At 57.0% G+C, this 16,110-nt stretch overlaps 9 protein-coding genes across 9 annotated transcripts; 6 read left to right on the top strand and 3 right to left on the bottom strand.

Moving 5' to 3' along the window:
• Positions 1–66: 66 nt before the first annotated feature.
• BDY17DRAFT_301699 (amino acid permease-domain-containing protein) lies at positions 67–2,644 on the top strand. Its single transcript, XM_033734286.1, has 10 exons — positions 67–517; positions 574–668; positions 721–730; positions 782–808; positions 861–997; positions 1,061–1,068; positions 1,119–1,266; positions 1,323–1,814; positions 1,874–2,084; positions 2,137–2,644. Exons 1-10 carry the CDS (start codon positions 312–314, stop codon positions 2,564–2,566), a joined length of 1,764 nt encoding a protein of 587 aa, XP_033586981.1. The 5' UTR covers positions 67–311; the 3' UTR covers positions 2,567–2,644.
• BDY17DRAFT_301703 (uncharacterized protein) lies at positions 2,645–3,943 on the top strand. The gene is made up of 2 exons (XM_033734287.1): positions 2,645–3,187; positions 3,255–3,943. The coding sequence occupies exons 1-2, from the start codon at positions 3,083–3,085 to the stop codon at positions 3,858–3,860; spliced, it is 711 nt and encodes a 236-aa protein (XP_033586982.1). The 5' UTR covers positions 2,645–3,082; the 3' UTR covers positions 3,861–3,943.
• Positions 3,944–4,071: 128 nt separating this feature from the next.
• On the top strand, positions 4,072–5,947 carry BDY17DRAFT_301705 (tRNA synthetases class II core domain (F)-domain-containing protein). The gene has a single exon (XM_033734288.1). The coding sequence runs from the start codon at positions 4,142–4,144 to the stop codon at positions 5,747–5,749; it is 1,608 nt and encodes a 535-aa protein (XP_033586983.1). The 5' UTR covers positions 4,072–4,141; the 3' UTR covers positions 5,750–5,947.
• Positions 5,948–5,949: 2 nt separating this feature from the next.
• On the top strand, positions 5,950–7,576 carry BDY17DRAFT_301706 (uncharacterized protein). The gene is made up of 4 exons (XM_033734289.1): positions 5,950–6,144; positions 6,212–6,435; positions 6,489–7,215; positions 7,280–7,576. The coding sequence occupies exons 1-4, from the start codon at positions 5,985–5,987 to the stop codon at positions 7,510–7,512; spliced, it is 1,344 nt and encodes a 447-aa protein (XP_033586984.1). The 5' UTR covers positions 5,950–5,984; the 3' UTR covers positions 7,513–7,576.
• Positions 7,577–7,852: 276 nt separating this feature from the next.
• On the top strand, positions 7,853–9,443 carry BDY17DRAFT_255553 (acyl-CoA dehydrogenase/oxidase; the record flags this gene model as incomplete). The annotated part of the gene is made up of 2 exons (XM_033731538.1): positions 7,853–8,923; positions 8,979–9,443. The coding sequence occupies 2 exons, from the start codon at positions 7,853–7,855 to the stop codon at positions 9,441–9,443; spliced, it is 1,536 nt and encodes a 511-aa protein (XP_033586985.1).
• A 441-nt stretch (positions 9,444–9,884) lies between these two features.
• Positions 9,885–10,681, top strand: BDY17DRAFT_301710 (OsmC/Ohr family). The gene is made up of 3 exons (XM_033734290.1): positions 9,885–10,131; positions 10,186–10,214; positions 10,270–10,681. The coding sequence occupies exons 1-3, from the start codon at positions 9,980–9,982 to the stop codon at positions 10,614–10,616; spliced, it is 528 nt and encodes a 175-aa protein (XP_033586986.1). The 5' UTR covers positions 9,885–9,979; the 3' UTR covers positions 10,617–10,681.
• BDY17DRAFT_301713 (methyltransferase domain protein) lies at positions 10,682–11,798 on the bottom strand. Its single transcript, XM_033734291.1, has 3 exons — positions 11,595–11,798; positions 10,827–11,544; positions 10,682–10,774 (listed from the first exon to the last, which is right to left on the bottom strand). Exons 1-3 carry the CDS (start codon positions 11,652–11,654, stop codon positions 10,701–10,703), a joined length of 852 nt encoding a protein of 283 aa, XP_033586987.1. The 5' UTR covers positions 11,655–11,798; the 3' UTR covers positions 10,682–10,700.
• On the bottom strand, positions 11,776–14,028 carry BDY17DRAFT_301716 (alkaline-phosphatase-like protein). Its single transcript, XM_033734292.1, has one exon. It carries the CDS (start codon positions 13,868–13,870, stop codon positions 12,044–12,046), a length of 1,827 nt encoding a protein of 608 aa, XP_033586988.1. The 5' UTR covers positions 13,871–14,028; the 3' UTR covers positions 11,776–12,043.
• A 169-nt stretch (positions 14,029–14,197) lies between these two features.
• BDY17DRAFT_301718 (uncharacterized protein) lies at positions 14,198–15,645 on the bottom strand (the record flags this gene model as incomplete). The annotated part of the gene is made up of 2 exons (XM_033734293.1): positions 15,043–15,645; positions 14,198–14,976 (listed from the first exon to the last, which is right to left on the bottom strand). Coding segments are annotated over exons 1-2 (1,087 nt in total), but the record flags the coding sequence as incomplete, so codon positions are not given.
• Between the last annotated feature and the right edge of the window lie 465 nt (positions 15,646–16,110).

Genomic DNA, 16,110 nt, shown 5'->3' on the forward strand with positions numbered 1-16,110 from the left:
GGTGTGTGCGGGCACGCGACCTCGCTGCGGTTTTCTTCCGTCCAATTGTTCGGGCCTTTGTCGGCTCAAGGATCCCCGCCGCCTCTTCGCTTTGCCCACTCAGGTTCCGCCAGGCTCGGCATGCCCGTTATCAATGCACGCCTACCTCGCTATCTTCTATCTCACAGCCTTGGCACCCCCAAGCCTCGGCGGGGCGGCGTGGAGTAAGTATTTATTACACCATGGTATTCGCCCCCTTCGTTCGCGCTCCTCTCCTGCCCCATCTTCTCCTCATTTCTCCACTTCCTCTTACTTGGTAACTCACGAGTAACATGGCAAATCGTCGAGGAAGCCTCGAAGCTGCTGATGCGGTGGACACGGAGAAGGCTGGCAGGCATTACGGCGAGCCTCACTCTCTGGGAGAGCACGCGCGCGGGAAGCAGTTCTCGGTTACAGAACAAGATGTCGGCCTCGTTCACGCCGACCAGAACAAGCTGCATCGCCGTCTCAAGGGCCGTCACATGCAGATGATTGCCATGTAGGTTCATTTGCTTCAGTTCCAATCGTCGCTTGACAAGCTAATGCGATGACCAGTGGCGGTGCCATTGGCGCTGGTCTTTTCGTCGGTACCAGCAGCACCTATCCCAACGGTGGGCCTGGTTCCGTCCTTATCGGTTTCATCGTCGTTGGTAAGTTTCTTGGAATTGAACCAAGACAGGTCCGATACTGATCAAATCGCAGGTATCACGATGTTGGTATTCCCGCCGCCGCTCATCCTGACTTCCTGCTAACCTCCCAATTGATACTTGATGATGCAGGCTTTGGCCGAGTGAGTTGCGATCTACTTTGCGTACTTTGAGCGTCTGCTAACTTGGATACAGACTGGCCGTCATGTACCCAATCAATGGAGCCTTCACCATGTACATTTGCCGATTCGTCGATCCGTCCTGGGGTTTCGCCTGTGGCTGGCAATATGGTATCAACTGGCTCACGGTGCTGCCGTTTGAAATCAGTGCCGGTAAGATATGCAGCCTACGAAATTTCACTTCAAGAATATTTGCTAACCTGGCTTCGTCTGTAGCTTGCAACGTACGCACTACGATGATGCCCTCTCTTACCCCACTACTGACATCCTACAGATCATTCACTACTGGAATGGATCTCTTAGTATCAACAACTCCGCATGGATCGTCCCTCTACTATTCCTCCTGATCGTCATCCAATTCTTCGGAGTGCGGGGGTACGGAGAGGTGGAATTCGCTTTGAGCATGCTCAAGATTATCGCTTGTAAGCCACTGCCGCGATTGATCCCGCACCAAAAGAATGCTAACCCTCCGACCCAGGCATTGGTTTCATGATCCTCGGTATCATCATCGACGTTGGAGGCGTGCCAACTGACGATCGCGGCTACATTGGCGTGCGCTACTGGAAAGCTCCCTACCAACCCTTTATCAACGGATTCCACGGCTTCTGCAGCATCTTCGTCACCGCCGCTTTCGCCTACAACGGCACGGAGCTCACCGGTCTCGCCGCGGCGGAGGCAGAGAACCCTCGCAAGGAGATCCCGCGCGCCAGCAAACAGGTGGTCTGGCGTATCTTCATCTTCTACATTGTCAATCTCTTCCTGGTGGGCCTGATTGTGCCCGCCACCAGCCCCATGTTCGACAACCCGGGTGGAGAGTCTCGCCGCTCGCCCTTTGTTATTGCCATCCAGCTGGCCGGCATCAAGGTCCTTCCATCCATCTTCAACGCCGTCATTCTCATCTCGGTCATGAGCGTGGCCAATTCCTGCACCTTTGGTTCCACCCGTACATTCCAGGCCCTCGCCGAGCATGGTAAGCGTTCACTGCCTGGTCACATGACTTTCGAAACACGACTAACTGGCTCTCTGTAGGAATGGGTCCGAAGATCTTCGCCTACATTGATCGCAAGGGTCGCCCACTCGTGGTCGTCGCGCTGCAACTGGTGTTTGGATTGCTGGCATTCATCAATCTGGCTCCCGACGGAGGCACCATCTTCACCTGGCTCCTGGCCTTGTCCGGCCTGGCATCCTTCTTCATCTTCGGCAGCATTTGCGTGGCGCACATCCGCTTCCGCATGGCTTGGTGAGTCTTGAAGATATGTAAAGTTGAAAACTCCGGCTAACCAGCACCACAGGAAACTTGCGGGCCACTCCGTCGACGAAATTCCCTATCGCGCCTCGTGCGGCGTCATCGGATCCTACATCTGCGCCGTCATGAACCTCATCTTCCTCATTGCGCAGTTCTACATCGCCCTCTACCCCATCGCAGGCACGGAGCTCAGCGCGGAGAACTTCTTCCAAAACTACCTCGCCGCGCCCTTCCTACTGCTGCTGTACTGCATCTGGAAGGGGTACAGCTGGTCGCGCTTCCCGTCGCATCGCTCCATGTGGACCAAGCTCAAGGACATTGATCTCTACACGGGCATGCGCGAGGGCCAGATGCAGATGATTAGCGGGCCGGATGTGTCGGAGGACCAGAGGCGTGCTAGTGTTGCGGAGCTGCAGAATGAGAAGCCGAAGGGGGCGATGGGTTATGCCAAGGCTGTGTTCAGGTCGGTCTTTTGATTCAGATCTATGAAAGGGATGTGAGGGGGGTTAGGAGAGGAGTTGTAGTGTGTATACTGCGTATGAGATGTTGTGCTGCGCCAGTATCGTTTCGTTGCGTCCGCGTTCACTCCTCCGCATGTTTTGCCACGCCAGATCAATTGGCGATGCATTCAAGAGGAGGTGAAACGTTTCATCTAGACATTGCCCTTTCCATCTTTACAGCATGGAATAATCTAATCCCGATGCGGAGGGTGCGGAAGTATGCCTTTTATGCAGAGGATGAGCCGGCTTCCTCCTGACTCCACTCCTCGGCTCCACCACCACACCTAACACAACACATACCTATGGACACGTATGTGTACGAGAAGGCAACACTATTGTAGACGGCACAAAAGCTACGCAGCGCTCCTTCTTGGATTCCATCAGACCAATCCACGACCTGTACTGGTCATGGCACCTGGACACCTCGAAGAGTAGGCGACACTCGGGCAACATGGGTTGTTAATTGCACGCCGACGTGGAGACATTGACAACATGAACGACGCGCTTTGCTCGATCCTTTGCGACCAGAAAGATGGCTGGACGTGGGATCCGTTCATCTCCGACAAGCTCATATTCAATCATGACGGGACGGGCGAGGTGCGTGTCCTCACCGCGCTGGACTTTTGGCCTGTCTTTATCAAGTGCTAACAGCGCTGCGGACTAGGTGTGGTTCATGGAAGACCATTCCTTCCTCTTCGCCGTCAACATGCGGTGGAGATGCCTTGGGCCGTCACCCCAGCTGAGCGAGAAGGAGAAGGCCAGACCGAGCGAGCCAGCAGCACCCGAAGCACATCCCGAGCCTGCAAGCATCTGGAGTGCAAAGTCGTGGAGGAAGCAGCCGCAAGTGCTAGGCAAACTCGACCTCGAAATCACCCTCGAGCGAAGCCTGGCCAAAACGCTAGCAGGCGGAAGAGTGCTCGCGACATTTGCGCACATGAACGAGCGCCGGCTCTCGGACGCAGCCTGTAGCCCCAAGACCTTCAGCGTCACGGTTGAAAGGGGCAATTTCGTGCCTACGACTCATGTTGGCATCGATCGTAGCATCGGGAAGCAACTCGAGCTGCGGTATGGGCTGCGCTTGGTGTTTGACAGGACGCTTGCTCCTCCTCGGGAGGAGTTCACGGATCCGAATGAGTGGATAGTTAGCGATGGCGGATGGTGGAGGATTACGGATTACGTTGCAAGGCAATTGCCCACGTCGGAGTATAGCTCGCCTGCTATGAACGATTCTGCGTGGGACTATTATGTCAGGAGTTGCGTAGTGTCGTAGTGTTGACCTGGATTCAATCAATCGAATGCACAAGTGCACCTTCATTCTTCCCAGATGAATGCGTTAAAGGACATTGCTGTCGTGAGCATGGAATGTGGCATCTGTCATGAAGAGCAGCGCCTGGAAGTATGTGAGCTTTGTCCGACGTCCGTGCACGAGCTTAATTTTTTGAGTCAAGATCAAATGCACTCCAGTCAATTCAATGCGAGTCATATAACCTCGCCTCTCGCACCGATCGTCGCCGTCCCTCTACAGCCTCTCATCAAACACTCACACCAACAATGCCAGGCGCACGGGGCCCCGTGCCCGTGCCTGCACAGGCCAATGGCACCTCCGACCTCACCAGCAACATCCTCCACAGCCTCGAACAGCACCCGCAACTCGACACACAGGAAGCCTTCCCGCAAACCTCACAGGCCGAGATCAAGGCAGCGCTCGATCGTCTCGCCAGTCGCCGGATGGTGGCGTACGAAGCAAAAGACAAAGAACTCGTCGTCTTGACCGAGGAGGGCCAACAGATTAGCGACGAGGGATCGCACGAGTGGAAGGTGTGGGAGGCGGTGAAGAGCAAAGGGCGGATACCGATCAAGGAGATTGAGAAGATTGTCGGGCCGAGTGCGAAGGTTGGGCAGGGAAACGCTTTCAAGTTGAAGTGGATTAAGAAGGATGGGGATGCGCTTGTGCCCGTGGCGGAGAATGTGACGGACACCACGAGGGAATTGTTACAGCACGTTGGCGCACACCACGAATTCCCGGATCCCAAGCAGTTGAAGGACTATCAGAAGCGGAAACTGGTCACCACCAAGAAAGACATTACATACACCGTGCGGAAAGGGGCGAAATGGGCGCTGCAAATCCCCGTCGAAGTCACCGATCTGACTGTAGAGATGCTGCAGGATGGATCGTGGGAGTCGGCCAACTTCAAGCCCTACAACTTCCAAGCAGCCGGTGAGCCCCAGCATGCCGGCGCCCTACATCCCCTCAACAAAGTGCGCGAGGAGTTCCGCAAGATCTTCTTCAGCCAAGACTTCATCGAAATGCCCACCGGCCGCTTCGTCGACTCCGGCTTCTGGAACTTCGACGCCCTCTTCGTCCCGCAGCAGCACCCCGCTCGCGACCTCCAAGACACCTTCTACGTCTCCGACCCCGCAGAAGCAGGCGAGCCCGGCCCCGACCCCGCCGCCGACGCCGCCCTCACCGAGATGGAAGCCGACAGCCAAATGTACACCCACCCGGACGGCGCCGACAGCACCAAGCTCAACTACGCACAGTACGTCAAGAACGTGCGCGCCGTGCACCAAGATGGCGCCTTCGGCTCGACGGGCTACCGATACCCCTACTCCGACGCGGAAACGCGGCGCCTCGTCATGCGCACCCACACCACCGCCGTCTCGGCCTATTGCCTGCACCGCCTAGCCAGCAACCCGCGGCCGGCGCGCTACTTCTCCATCGACCGCGTGTTCCGCAACGAAAGCGTCGACGCCACCCATCTCGCCGAGTTCCACCAAATCGAAGGCGTCATTGCCGACTACGGCCTCACGCTCGGCGGCCTCATGGACTTCCTAGGCAAGTTCTTCACCAAGCTCGGCATCTCCGACTTGCGCTTCAAGCCGGCGTACAACCCCTACACCGAGCCGAGTATGGAGGTTTTCGGGTACCATCATGGCCTGGCCAAGTGGGTGGAGATTGGGAACAGTGGCATGTTCCGGCCGGAGATGCTGCTTGCCATGGGTTTGCCGGAGGGGCTGAGGTGTTATGGGTTCGGGCTGAGCTTGGAGCGGCCGACGATGATCAAGTATGGCGTGAACAATATTCGCAAGTTGCTGGGGCATAAGGTGGATGTGGGCTTCATTGAGTCGAATGCGGCGGTGCGGCTTGATAAGGATTGAGAGGGGCTTAATTTGATTCGCTTTGATTTTCACGCATGGCCTGTAGGCTTTGGAAGGATTGATGACAGTGAATGCATCCGGCCTCTTCCAATAGCAAGTCGTGGGTGAGTGTGGAGAAGCTCATGCATGCACCCCACAAAATGCACGTCACAGCCATTGGCATCGTCCATAGCTTGCTCGGAAAACAAATACGACGTCTTCGCTGTCTCCATCACTACACTTTACGGCCGCAGGAATGCTCCTGACTGCATATACTCGATTTTGCTCTCGCCAGTCAACTGTCCCACTAGCTTTTGCTCGAAGAAAATCGCCCAGCGTTCAGCTCCCATCCATCCGCCACTTCCAAACCACAAAGACAATGGGCGAAGCGAAGACAGTAAGATGGGGTATGCTAGGTGCGTAAGAGAGCCCCATCCACCACACCCTCCCCGAATCACAACCATTAAACATCCGCATTACCAGCCACGGGCGGCATCGTGCGCACCATGACCCGCGACCTCCTCATCGACCCCACCACCCGCGGCGTCACCGACATCAAGCATGTCATCACGGCCGCCGCATCGTCGTCGTCGAAGAAGTCCGCCGAGTCGTTTGTCGCGGACTGCGTGGCGCCGACGCAGGGTGCGAGTCCGGTGTGCAAGGCGTATGGGAGCTATGAGGAGTTGGTGAAGGATCCGGATGTTGATGTGAGGTTTCGTTGTTTGTGATGATATCTATGTCGGGACTGACGATGGTTTAGATCATCTACATTGGCACGCCGCATTCGCATCACTACCAGAACTGCATGCTCGCCTTGACGAATGGCAAGCCAGTGCTCTGCGAGAAAGCCATCACGGTCAACGCAGCACAAGCCAAAGCGCTCGTGGAAGAGGCCAGAAAGCGCAAGCTCTTCTTCATGGAAGCCGCGTGGACACGCTACTTCCCCCTCAGCATCGCCGTGCGGCAGAAAATCCAAGCGGGCGAGATAGGAGAAGTCCTCCGCGTCACCGCCGACTTGTCGACCGGCGAGGCCCCCGAAATCTACGACGCAGACCACCGCAACGTTAACAAGGATCTCGCCGGCGGCGCGCTGCTGGATCTGGGCGTCTACGCTCTCCTCTGGGTCTTCCAAACGGCATACCACACCCTACCAAAAGACAAGCGGAAACCGCCTCGTGTCGTCGGCGCGGCCATGACGCCCGAGCCGCGCACGGGAGCGGACGAGTCGACGACGATGCTGCTCGAGTTCCCCGTTAGCACGCCCAGCGGTACGCGGCAGACGCACGCGATTGCCACCACGGCGATGCGGGTGCATTTCGATCCCGGGCGGGAGTCGGAGGCGGCGTCGCCTACGGTGCGCGTGCAGGGAGACAAGGGGGAGATTCAGGTGTTTGGGCCGATTTATCGCCCTACGCGGTTTCGCTTGTTGCCTTATCCTGCTAGTGAGGAGAGGCCGATACAGACGTTTACGTTTGATTTCCCCGGTGGTGAGTTGGCATATTCATTATTACGGCAGAGGTGGTGGATGCGCTGACGATGTTTCTGCTTCAGGCACTCACGGCATGAGTTGGGAAGGCGACGAAGCGGCGCGCTGTTGGCTCGCGGGCAAACTCGAGAGCGAGACGACACCGTGGGAAGAAATGGTGGTGATGATGGAGACGGTGGACGAGGTGCGCAGACAGACGGGCCTGACGTTTCCGGAGAACATTGAGACGACCAAGTTCCCGCTGGATCTTCACAAGCGCGACCCGAACAAGAAGCAGGCGTACATCAATCGGAATTGAGTGCGGCTACGTGTAATTGAAACGGGAGAAGTCGGTAGGGATCACGAATGAATAAAGAGTCGAGTGTAGTTATTCCCGCTCGATCTATTAAGCAATCTGTTCTCACGGGCCGTGCCCCATGGGGATCTGACCAATCAGCACCCCGGACTTGGTCAATGCCGTCACAGCAACGAACCTCGGCTCCATGGCACCTCGTCGTCTCGCCTATATGCCTGTGCACGAGGTCTACTTTTGTCTTCCCTCGAGCATTCAAGAGCCTTCAACAACCTTCACATCACCGTACCCCATTGGCGCATCTCCTCCTCCATCTCTCCTTCCCCCTCGTTCCCCACCCGCAGCCATGGCCCCCAAACTGACCCGCGAGGAAGTCAAGAAGCACACGGCCGAAGACGACCTGTGGTTCATCGTGGACCACAAAGTCTACGACGTCTCCGACTTCATCGATGCCCACCCAGGCGGCTCCGTCGTGCTGCAGCAAGTCGCCGGCACCGACGCCACGGAAGCCTTCTACAACCTGCACCGCCACGAAGTCCTACACCAGTACAAATCGCTCTGTCTCGGGAACGTGGAGGGCGAGGAGCCCGAAGTCATCGAGCAGCTGCCCGGCGACCTCAGCCAGGTGCCGTACGCTGAGCCCCTCTGGTTGACGCCGCAGTTCCGCTCGCCCTTCTACTCCGAAAAGCACAAGAAGCTGCAGAAGGCGATGCGCAAGTTTGTCGATGAGCATATCACTCCTGAGGCGCGGGAAAAGGAGTTGAGCGGGGAGTACATCAGCCAGGAGCTGATTGATAAGATGGCCGAGGCGAATATCCTCGCTATGCGAGCCGGGCCGGGCAAGCATATGCATGGGCGGAGTTTGCTGGGAGGTGCCATGGACGGCAAGGACTACGATGCCTTTTCCGATTTGATCATTTCGCAGGAGCTCACGCGACATACGAGCCGTGGCTTCCAGGATGGGAATATGGCGGGTATGACGATCTCGCTGTCCGCTGTGATTGCGTGGGCGAATGACGAGGAGTTGAAGAACCGAGTGGTGGATGAGGTGCTCTCCGGCAAGAAGAAGATGTGTCTTGCCATCACCGAAGCATTCGCCGGTTCGGACGTCGCAGGTCTGCGAACAACAGCGGAGTTGAGCGAGGACGGCTCGCATTACATTGTCAACGGAACGAAAAAATGGATTACTAACGGCATGTGGAGTGACTACTTCGTCACCGGCTGCAAGACGAAGAAGGGCTTTTCCGTGCTGCTGATTGAGCGGTCGGAAGGCGTGGAGACGAAGAAGATCAAGACGGCGTATTCTGCTGCCGCGGCGACGACCTTTGTCGAGTTTGACAACGTCAAGGTGCCCGCGAAGAACTTGCTGGGCGAGGAGCACAAGGGTTTTGTCGTCATCATGTCGAACTTCAACCACGTAGGTTCCCACGCACTTCACAACATGGTAGATTTTCAACTAACACCCCAACCAGGAACGATGGATGATGGCTGCCATGGTCATGCGCTGGTCCCGCACCGTGCTCGAAGAATGCCTAAAATGGGCGCACCAACGCCTCGTCTTCGGCAAACCCCTCATCGCCCAACCGGTGGTGCGGCAAAAGCTCGGCCGCATGATCGCCCTCGTCGAAGCCAACCAAGCCTGGATCGAGCAAATCACCTTCCAAATGAACGGCATGAGCTACAAGGAGCAGGCCAAGCACCTCTCCGGCCCGATTGGGCTGCTCAAGACCTTCTCCACGCGCAGCGCGCACGAAATTGCGGATAATGCAGTCAATATTTTCGGGGGCCGCGGGGTTACGCAGACGGGCATGGGGCGCGTGGTCGAGGCTTTCCATCGGACGTACAAGTTTGATTCGATTCTCGGGGGTGCGGAGGAGGTGATGGCGGATTTGGGGGTGAGGCAAGCGATGCGCTTCATGCCGAATGCCAAACTGTAGGGGGTGCGGGAATTTCTGGGTCGGGGTAGATTTTTTGTACATGGTTGCATATTGCATTTTCGATTGGTGTTTGACTTAAGGGCTCGGAGCACGCTCCAAATGCGGCACCTTCCGCATTCACGCCGTTGCACATGGCTCTCGTGCGTTGTTAGTACAGCCTTGTGCCACTCCAAAGGTGGGCGGGGATCGGGTGGTGGCGAGTCGCCACGGCAGGTTCAACGTGCGCTGAAGATGGAAATAATTGATTAGTTTGTCTTCTCGATACACTTTAAAGAAGGGAAGAGCGTGATGTCTGCACTGAAAAGATGGTCAACACTCCATAGACACCCGAGAGAGGTCGGGTTTGGCTTCACCAGACCACCCAATCAGGCCTAGCCAGGCACGAGCATGGACCCTCAAATTACATCACTCCGCCAATGCTCTCACGTATCACAATGACCTCAACCTCTGTGCTCACTTTGTCTATTGCCCATTAGTTCCATCTTCCATCTTCTCTGGCAACTGTGTAAACACCTCCAAACTCATCAACAACCACAATGGCTTCCATCCGTGCCATCCGCCCTTTGATCCGTCAGGCGCCGCGAGCGGCCTCGAGGACTCCCGCCATCCAGAAGCGATTCTTGAACATCGAGAATGCGCCTGTCATCTTCTCTTCTCATGCCACTGTGACGGGCGGACGTGCGCAAGGGTGTGTACATATCACTTTTCCTCCGCTACTTCGAAATTGACCCCATCTCCTCAGACACATCGAAGGCGACAACATCAAGCTCGGTGAGTCGGCATCACCCGGCCTCAACTCTATTATTCTCCTCCACTAATACCGCAGACCTCGGCATGCCCAAAGCCCTCGGCGGCGACGGCGCCAAAGCAAACCCGGAAGAGCTCTTCGCCGCCGGCTACGGCTCCTGCTTCCAAAGCGCCATGGGTATCGCCTCGCAGCAAGTGGGCGTCAAGCTGCCGAGCGACACCGACTATTCGATCGAGACGACGGTGCATCTCATCGGGAGCATGAAGGAAGTTGATTTGGGGTTGCGGGTGGAGATGAAGGTCAAGGCGAAGGGAGTCAGCAAGGCGGATTTGGAGAAGGTGATTGCGAAGACGAAGGAGATTTGTCCGTATAGTCGTGCGACGAAGGGGAATGTGGTTACGAATGTGGAGGCGGTAGTGTCGTGATGCTTTGGCTGGACTGAACGGCGTTATAATGGTGAATATTGCAACGAGAAACATCTATCAGGTATTCCTTCCACTTCTACCACCTCACCCTTTCTTCACCGCCTGCAGAGTATAAGTAAGCGGCAATCGATCCTTGTCCTCCTTCAATTCAAACTCTCCTACAACATCATTAGCACTTCCCCCCAGCACCACAATCTCAAAACAACTCACCATTCTCCAGCTTAACCATCTGCCCAGGCAACGCCTCCCACGGTACACTCTGATGCTCCACCAACCCCGTAACCAGCATTCCCACATCCAACAACGCCTGCACAATGGCCCCCAACCCATGATTCCACTCCACCGCCTTACTAGCCTCAAACACCTTCCCCTCCTCCACAGCCACATACGTCGTCCCGTCGTCGAAAAGCATCGGCTCCTCGCGCTCGAAATACGGAAAGCCAATCTGCAGCGCCGACGTGACGCGCTCGTCCATGGCCCACAGAACGGGATGTCCTTCGCGGATGAACAGCCGGCCGCCGGGTTTGAGGAGCGAGTGGACTACGCCCGCCCACCGCGCGATGGACGGGATCCAGCATAAAGCGCCAATACCCGTGAAAACGAGATCGAATCCCCCTTCCGGTAAAACAGTCAGCGCTTCATAAATCGGCGCTTCGACGAAGGTTAACTTCTCCCCTCCGCTTCCCTGCGTAGCAGCTGCGAGGCGTCGCGCTTCAGCCAGAGAAGCAGGCGAGAAGTCCAGTCCTGTGACGCTTTTGGCTCCGCGGCGGGCGAGCGAGAGCGTGTCGGTGCCGATGTGGCATTGCAGGTGCACGATGGCGAGATTCTCGATGCTGCCTAGGAGGGGGATGTCGAAGGTTACGACGTCGGAGAGGAGGGTGGGTTGCGCGATGAGGGCTTTGTAGGCGTAGTCGGGGGATTTGGCGTGCTTTTCTATCGTGTTAGTACTTTGCGGGTGGCACGATTGGCTGCATTTACCTCTGGCGCTCGCTCGTCCCAGTTGCGTTTGTTGACGGCGATGTAGTCGTGTTCGGCCATTGCTTGCTTGATTCCCTACCGTGTATAATTTAGCTTCTTCCCGGCTGGTTGTCTTCTTTTTAGTTTGTCTAGATGCTCAATCAGATTTCCGAGTCTTTTATAAATTCCCCCATTGTATCGAGTCATACCAATCCTCAATCCGAGACGAGACACCGCCCGGCGGCGCGCACTAGAAAAACGCCACGACGGGCAAGATTGATGAAGCTCGGCTGGATGCAACGCCGCCGCAAAGCGCACAACAATGAACATCTATCCATTCTAATGTATCTATAAGGTATCATCTAACATGTAGCACAGGGTATCACAGAAAAAGACAAAGACTTGCTTCAAACCCCCACCAACCTCCAAATCCTCGTCGGCAAGAAGAACTCGCGCACCACACGTCCGCACTACTGGAACATGCCGCCTCCGCCACCGCACAGCTCGCACCGCTGGCGACGGTTTCCATGATAATGATCCAAATGATCTTGGCCGTCTAGTCGCTCCCCAGCGACGGGGACACTGCCAAGCCACGCATCACCGCCCTCCGCGCCAACCTTTGCATGCTCGCGCAGTTCGCGCGCAATGGCTTCCACCTCCGCCTCAACACCTAGATACCGACGGAGGAAAACGCCGATATCAGTATTCTCGCGATTCCCCGTGAGATTGGCAGCAACCTCGCGGTCCGAAGCGTAAATATTGACGTCCGCCGCGCTGTGGCCGTGCGTGCTCCAGCCCAGCTGCGCCCGGCGGGAAATCATGTCGGCGAACGTGTACGTTGCGTGAGCGGGGTGGTGAATCAGCTGGTCGAGTTCTGCATCAGCGCAGTCCCAGATGCCCAGGTCTTCGCGGGCGAGGGCGAGCAGGTAGTCTTTGAGCATGGGCACGTCGGGGTCGTGTCCGTGGGGTTGGCGCGTGGACATTTGCGAGTGGTATTTGTATGAGGCGTAGTGTGCTGAGTGGCTTGCGTTTGCGAGGACGGAGGGGAGCCAGAGGTATTTGGGGTAGACGGGGGTGAGTTGCTTTGCCACTGCGAGGCCGCCTGTTTCGTGGTCGGAGGTGCTGATCATTAATGTTGGTGTGCCGGTTGCTTTTTGATCTGCTTCGATGAAGTCGATGACGGCGCGCATCGCTCGGTCGTATGCCTGGACTTCGTGCACTTGTGCCGCTGGGTCGTTGGCGTGGCCTGCGTGATCGATTCGCGAGCCTTCAATCATGATGAAGAAGCCTTGTTCTTTGTGCTTGGTGGCAGTCGACAAAGCGTGCAGTGCCGTCTTGGTCATCTCCTCCAGCGAAGGGTACACAGCCGCTTCATGCCGGCGGTCAATCTCGTACGGCAAGTCCTCATCAGCGAACAGCGCCATGAGCGGGAGGTCCACGTTCTTGCCCAAACGGTTGAACTCCCGCTTATTGTCCAAATAACTCCAGCCCAAATTCCTCGCCACATCAACAACATTCCGCCCATCATGCCGACAGCTGCCCTCGGTGGTATTAGGCAAGAAATGACAACGCCCCCCACCCATCATCAAATCCACCACGCGGCCAAGCGGATGCGTCTCGCCGACCATCTGCAGCGCAATCGAGTCCTCCATCGCTCTGCTACGAGCATGGGCGGCAAAGACGGCGGGCGTGGCGTCGGTGATTCTAGTCGTGACGACCAGGCCCGTCGTGTAGCCCGCGCGCTTCGCGGCTTCCATGACGCTCGCGCAGGGCTCGAAGTCGGGCAGGATGGAGATGGCGCCGTTGTAGCTTTTGCTGCCGCACGAGAAGGCCGTGGCGCCTGCTGCCGAGTCTGTGACGAGGGAATTGCTGGAGCGTGTGCGGCTCTGGCCGATTAGGTAGTTGTCGAGGAAAAGGGTGCGGTCGTATGGAGCATGGTCTGTGATTTGTTTCCAGCTTCGCGTGAGGGAAAGACTCGAAGGACCCATTCCGTCGGAAACCATGAAGATCAGATTGCGTTTTCCACCGGCATGTGGAGGGTCGTGGGGTATTGTTCGTCCGACTCCGGAGTGCTGGTAGACGACGGCAAGGACAATGACGGCCGCGCTCGCCACCACAGCCCAGACAAAGAGTCCTATCTCCCGCCATTTGCTCCTAGCCAGAGCACTGGGCGGTGGACTCGGCTTCCCCGTTGGCTGCCCGGTGAGGAGGGCATGGTCCTCTTCTATTGCATGCTCGGCTTCATTCTCGTCGGATGATCGGGGGCCCCGTTGCTGCGAGATGGCCGGTGCGGTCATGAGCGGGACTGGCTCTGAGATGCCCTGCGCCTTTCACTGCAATTAGGGCACTGAGGAGATGAAGTGAGTAGGATTAATAAGAGTTAGGTAGAATAGGAGAGTGAGATGCCGTTAGGCTAGAAGTCGAGCAGGAATAAAAGTAGAAGAGAGTGGGGTGGGAATGGAAGAGAGGATGTTTTGAGGTCTGGATTCCTTTGATACACGTTTCGGACGCTGGCTTGGTACGGCAGGAGCCTTGCTACCGTACCGACGAATGAGATAAGCTTAATGCCACATGTGGTTGTTACGATTGAGGAAGGAGGAGTTGGAGAGGAAGGAGGAGTTGGAGAGGAAGGAGGGCAGAGTAGTAAGGTAATGGTCAAAACTGCATTCATCATAAAGAGTGTCCCGTGTCATTCATCAAGCCATCCCATAAATTCTATCTCTCCCCATCTCATCGTTAAAGGGCTGCTCGTTAGTCGTGTTCGCCATAGCACCACCACCAAGAAGAAGAGGAAAAGCCACGTGCAGTGCAAGTCGTCTCTCATCGAATCCAATCCCATCCAGATCCATCCCGTCCTCGTTGTCCCATGAGTGAGAGAGCAGCAGCGAAGGAGAGACTATCTCATCGCGCTCCTACTCCTTCCCCCATCATATCTCTGCTCATACCTCTCCTCATCTTCATGTGCCCTCTCCTTCTTCTCCGCCGTCCAGTGCCTCCACTTCGTCTCTGCCGCATTGGCCGCAACGGCACCCACGATTGTTCCGAGCAGGATATCGCGATTCTTGTGGCGAGGGTTGCGGTCTCCGAAATGCCTGCCCGCCATGCCGCCCACCACCGCACCGGCTATGCCCACGCCGATGCCCTGCAGCGAAGTGTCAAAGTGCTCGCCCACTTTCTTCTGGAAGCCGCGTTCTCCCCGACTGCGCGAGCGCGAGCGGGAATACGAGCGGTCGCGCGAATCGTCGCGGCGGCCGCGAGATGCACCGCGCGAGCGTGAGCGGCGCCCGCCGGAGGAATAGTAGTCGTCATCTTGGCCGCGACGATTGTACTGCGCCACAGCACCGGGGCCGTAAGGGTCGTTGCTGCGGAAGCTTTGGCGACGCTGGTCAAAATCACGGGCGGGCTGGAGAGAGAACATTCAGCGAATGGGTTCCTTATCACACAAAGGGACATGGCAGAGCGCGCGCACGACTAAAGCCTGACTTACACCCTTGTACCTCTCCGTCTCGATGACCTCGCGTTCGTACGGTCGATTGTCCTGCTCGTAACCATCGTCGTATCCGCGATCATTCCCCCGGCCGTTGGAGCGTCGGGCGTGGGCGTAGCGGTCGTCGTAATCACTGCCGTATTCGTCGTCATCGTCGTAGTACCGCGATCTCGGCGGCTGGGCCGAGTTGGCGCGTTGCTGCTGGGACTGCGGCGCGAGGCCGCCGTTGGCAGTCGACATTCTGGTGTTGGGGATGGTATGTGTTTGGCGAAGGAGAGGATCGGGAAGGTCGGTTTCCGGGGTGGGGAGAGAGTTTTTGTGTTGCCGGCGCTTACCAGCAGGCGATGAGCGGTCGGAGGCCGAGTCGTCAGACGAGCGGGGAGGTGGGGGGTTGGGCGCAGTGTTTTCGTCGGGCGCGACAGCGGGTGCAGGCGGAAGCGGAGGGGTGTGGATGACGCCCTTGCGGTGTAGGGTGCGATGGACGGCGTGGTATCCGCGGTCCCAGTGCTTGTCGATGAGATGATTGATGCCCTCAACTCCCAACTCGACAAAGTGCTCGGCGGGCATGGGAGGCGGCAGGCCTGCTGGGCCTTTTATGGAAGGGGGGAGCTGGCGTGGATTACGTGAGGGATTAGTGGGGCGTGCGTGATCGCTGCACCTCCCGCCACCGCCTTTCCTTTCCCCAACCACACTCGACGGAACTCCAATATTCTCCGGCGGGGTCCGGGTTTCCGTGGTTCGTGGCGGGCTTGACAGAAGTATCCTTGTTTGGTGGGGAGCAAGGGTACGGATGTTGATGCAGGCGCCTGGTCGTCTTTTGATGTGTGCATGTGTTGCTGCCCGGCCACTCTGGAGCCCTTCACTTGGCTGTAGGACATGCGAATGAACCACCTTGGCGCACGTCACATTGCTTTTGCTGCGCCGTCATGTGGACTGGTGCCGTTTCACATCACTTGGTGCACTGGGCGTCAGAGCCATCAGGCTTGCATTCAGGTATGGAAGGGCGGCTCTCAGTCGAAGATGACTGATATCATATCTCATTGACACTAC

The sequence above is a fragment of the Neohortaea acidophila genome, assembly GCF_010093505.1.
Source record: "Neohortaea acidophila strain CBS 113389 unplaced genomic scaffold BDY17scaffold_9, whole genome shotgun sequence".
NCBI classification, from domain to species: Eukaryota; Fungi; Ascomycota; class Dothideomycetes; order Mycosphaerellales; family Teratosphaeriaceae; genus Neohortaea; species Neohortaea acidophila.

What these genes read in the sequence shown, in the direction of transcription:
- BDY17DRAFT_301716 (XM_033734292.1), bottom strand. Translation starts at nt 13,870, where the DNA reads ATGACCGCACCGGCCATCTCGCAGCAACGGGGCCCCCGATCATCCGAC.
- BDY17DRAFT_301710 (XM_033734290.1), top strand. Translation starts at nt 9,980, where the DNA reads ATGGCTTCCATCCGTGCCATCCGCCCTTTGATCCGTCAGGCGCCGCGA. An exon ending in ACGGGCGGACGTGCGCAAGG is followed by an intron (nt 10,132 to 10,185) that starts GTGTGTACATAT and finishes CCATCTCCTCAG; the next exon opens with ACACATCGAAGGCGACAACA. An exon ending in AGGCGACAACATCAAGCTCG is followed by an intron (nt 10,215 to 10,269) that starts GTGAGTCGGCAT and finishes CTAATACCGCAG; the next exon opens with ACCTCGGCATGCCCAAAGCC.
- BDY17DRAFT_301699 (XM_033734286.1), top strand. Translation starts at nt 312, where the DNA reads ATGGCAAATCGTCGAGGAAGCCTCGAAGCTGCTGATGCGGTGGACACG. An exon ending in CACATGCAGATGATTGCCAT is followed by an intron (nt 518 to 573) that starts GTAGGTTCATTT and finishes TGCGATGACCAG; the next exon opens with TGGCGGTGCCATTGGCGCTG. An exon ending in ATCCGCTTCCGCATGGCTTG is followed by an intron (nt 2,085 to 2,136) that starts GTGAGTCTTGAA and finishes CCAGCACCACAG; the next exon opens with GAAACTTGCGGGCCACTCCG.
- BDY17DRAFT_301703 (XM_033734287.1), top strand. Translation starts at nt 3,083, where the DNA reads ATGAACGACGCGCTTTGCTCGATCCTTTGCGACCAGAAAGATGGCTGG. An exon ending in ATCATGACGGGACGGGCGAG is followed by an intron (nt 3,188 to 3,254) that starts GTGCGTGTCCTC and finishes GCTGCGGACTAG; the next exon opens with GTGTGGTTCATGGAAGACCA.
- BDY17DRAFT_301713 (XM_033734291.1), bottom strand. Translation starts at nt 11,654, where the DNA reads ATGGCCGAACACGACTACATCGCCGTCAACAAACGCAACTGGGACGAG. An exon ending in GGGACGAGCGAGCGCCAGAG is followed by an intron (nt 11,545 to 11,594) that starts GTAAATGCAGCC and finishes ACGATAGAAAAG; the next exon opens with CACGCCAAATCCCCCGACTA. An exon ending in GATGGTTAAGCTGGAGAATG is followed by an intron (nt 10,775 to 10,826) that starts GTGAGTTGTTTT and finishes ATGATGTTGTAG; the next exon opens with GAGAGTTTGAATTGAAGGAG.
- BDY17DRAFT_301706 (XM_033734289.1), top strand. Translation starts at nt 5,985, where the DNA reads ATGCTCCTGACTGCATATACTCGATTTTGCTCTCGCCAGTCAACTGTC. An exon ending in AGTAAGATGGGGTATGCTAG is followed by an intron (nt 6,145 to 6,211) that starts GTGCGTAAGAGA and finishes CCGCATTACCAG; the next exon opens with CCACGGGCGGCATCGTGCGC. An exon ending in TACGTTTGATTTCCCCGGTG is followed by an intron (nt 7,216 to 7,279) that starts GTGAGTTGGCAT and finishes TTTCTGCTTCAG; the next exon opens with GCACTCACGGCATGAGTTGG.
- BDY17DRAFT_301705 (XM_033734288.1), top strand. Translation starts at nt 4,142, where the DNA reads ATGCCAGGCGCACGGGGCCCCGTGCCCGTGCCTGCACAGGCCAATGGC.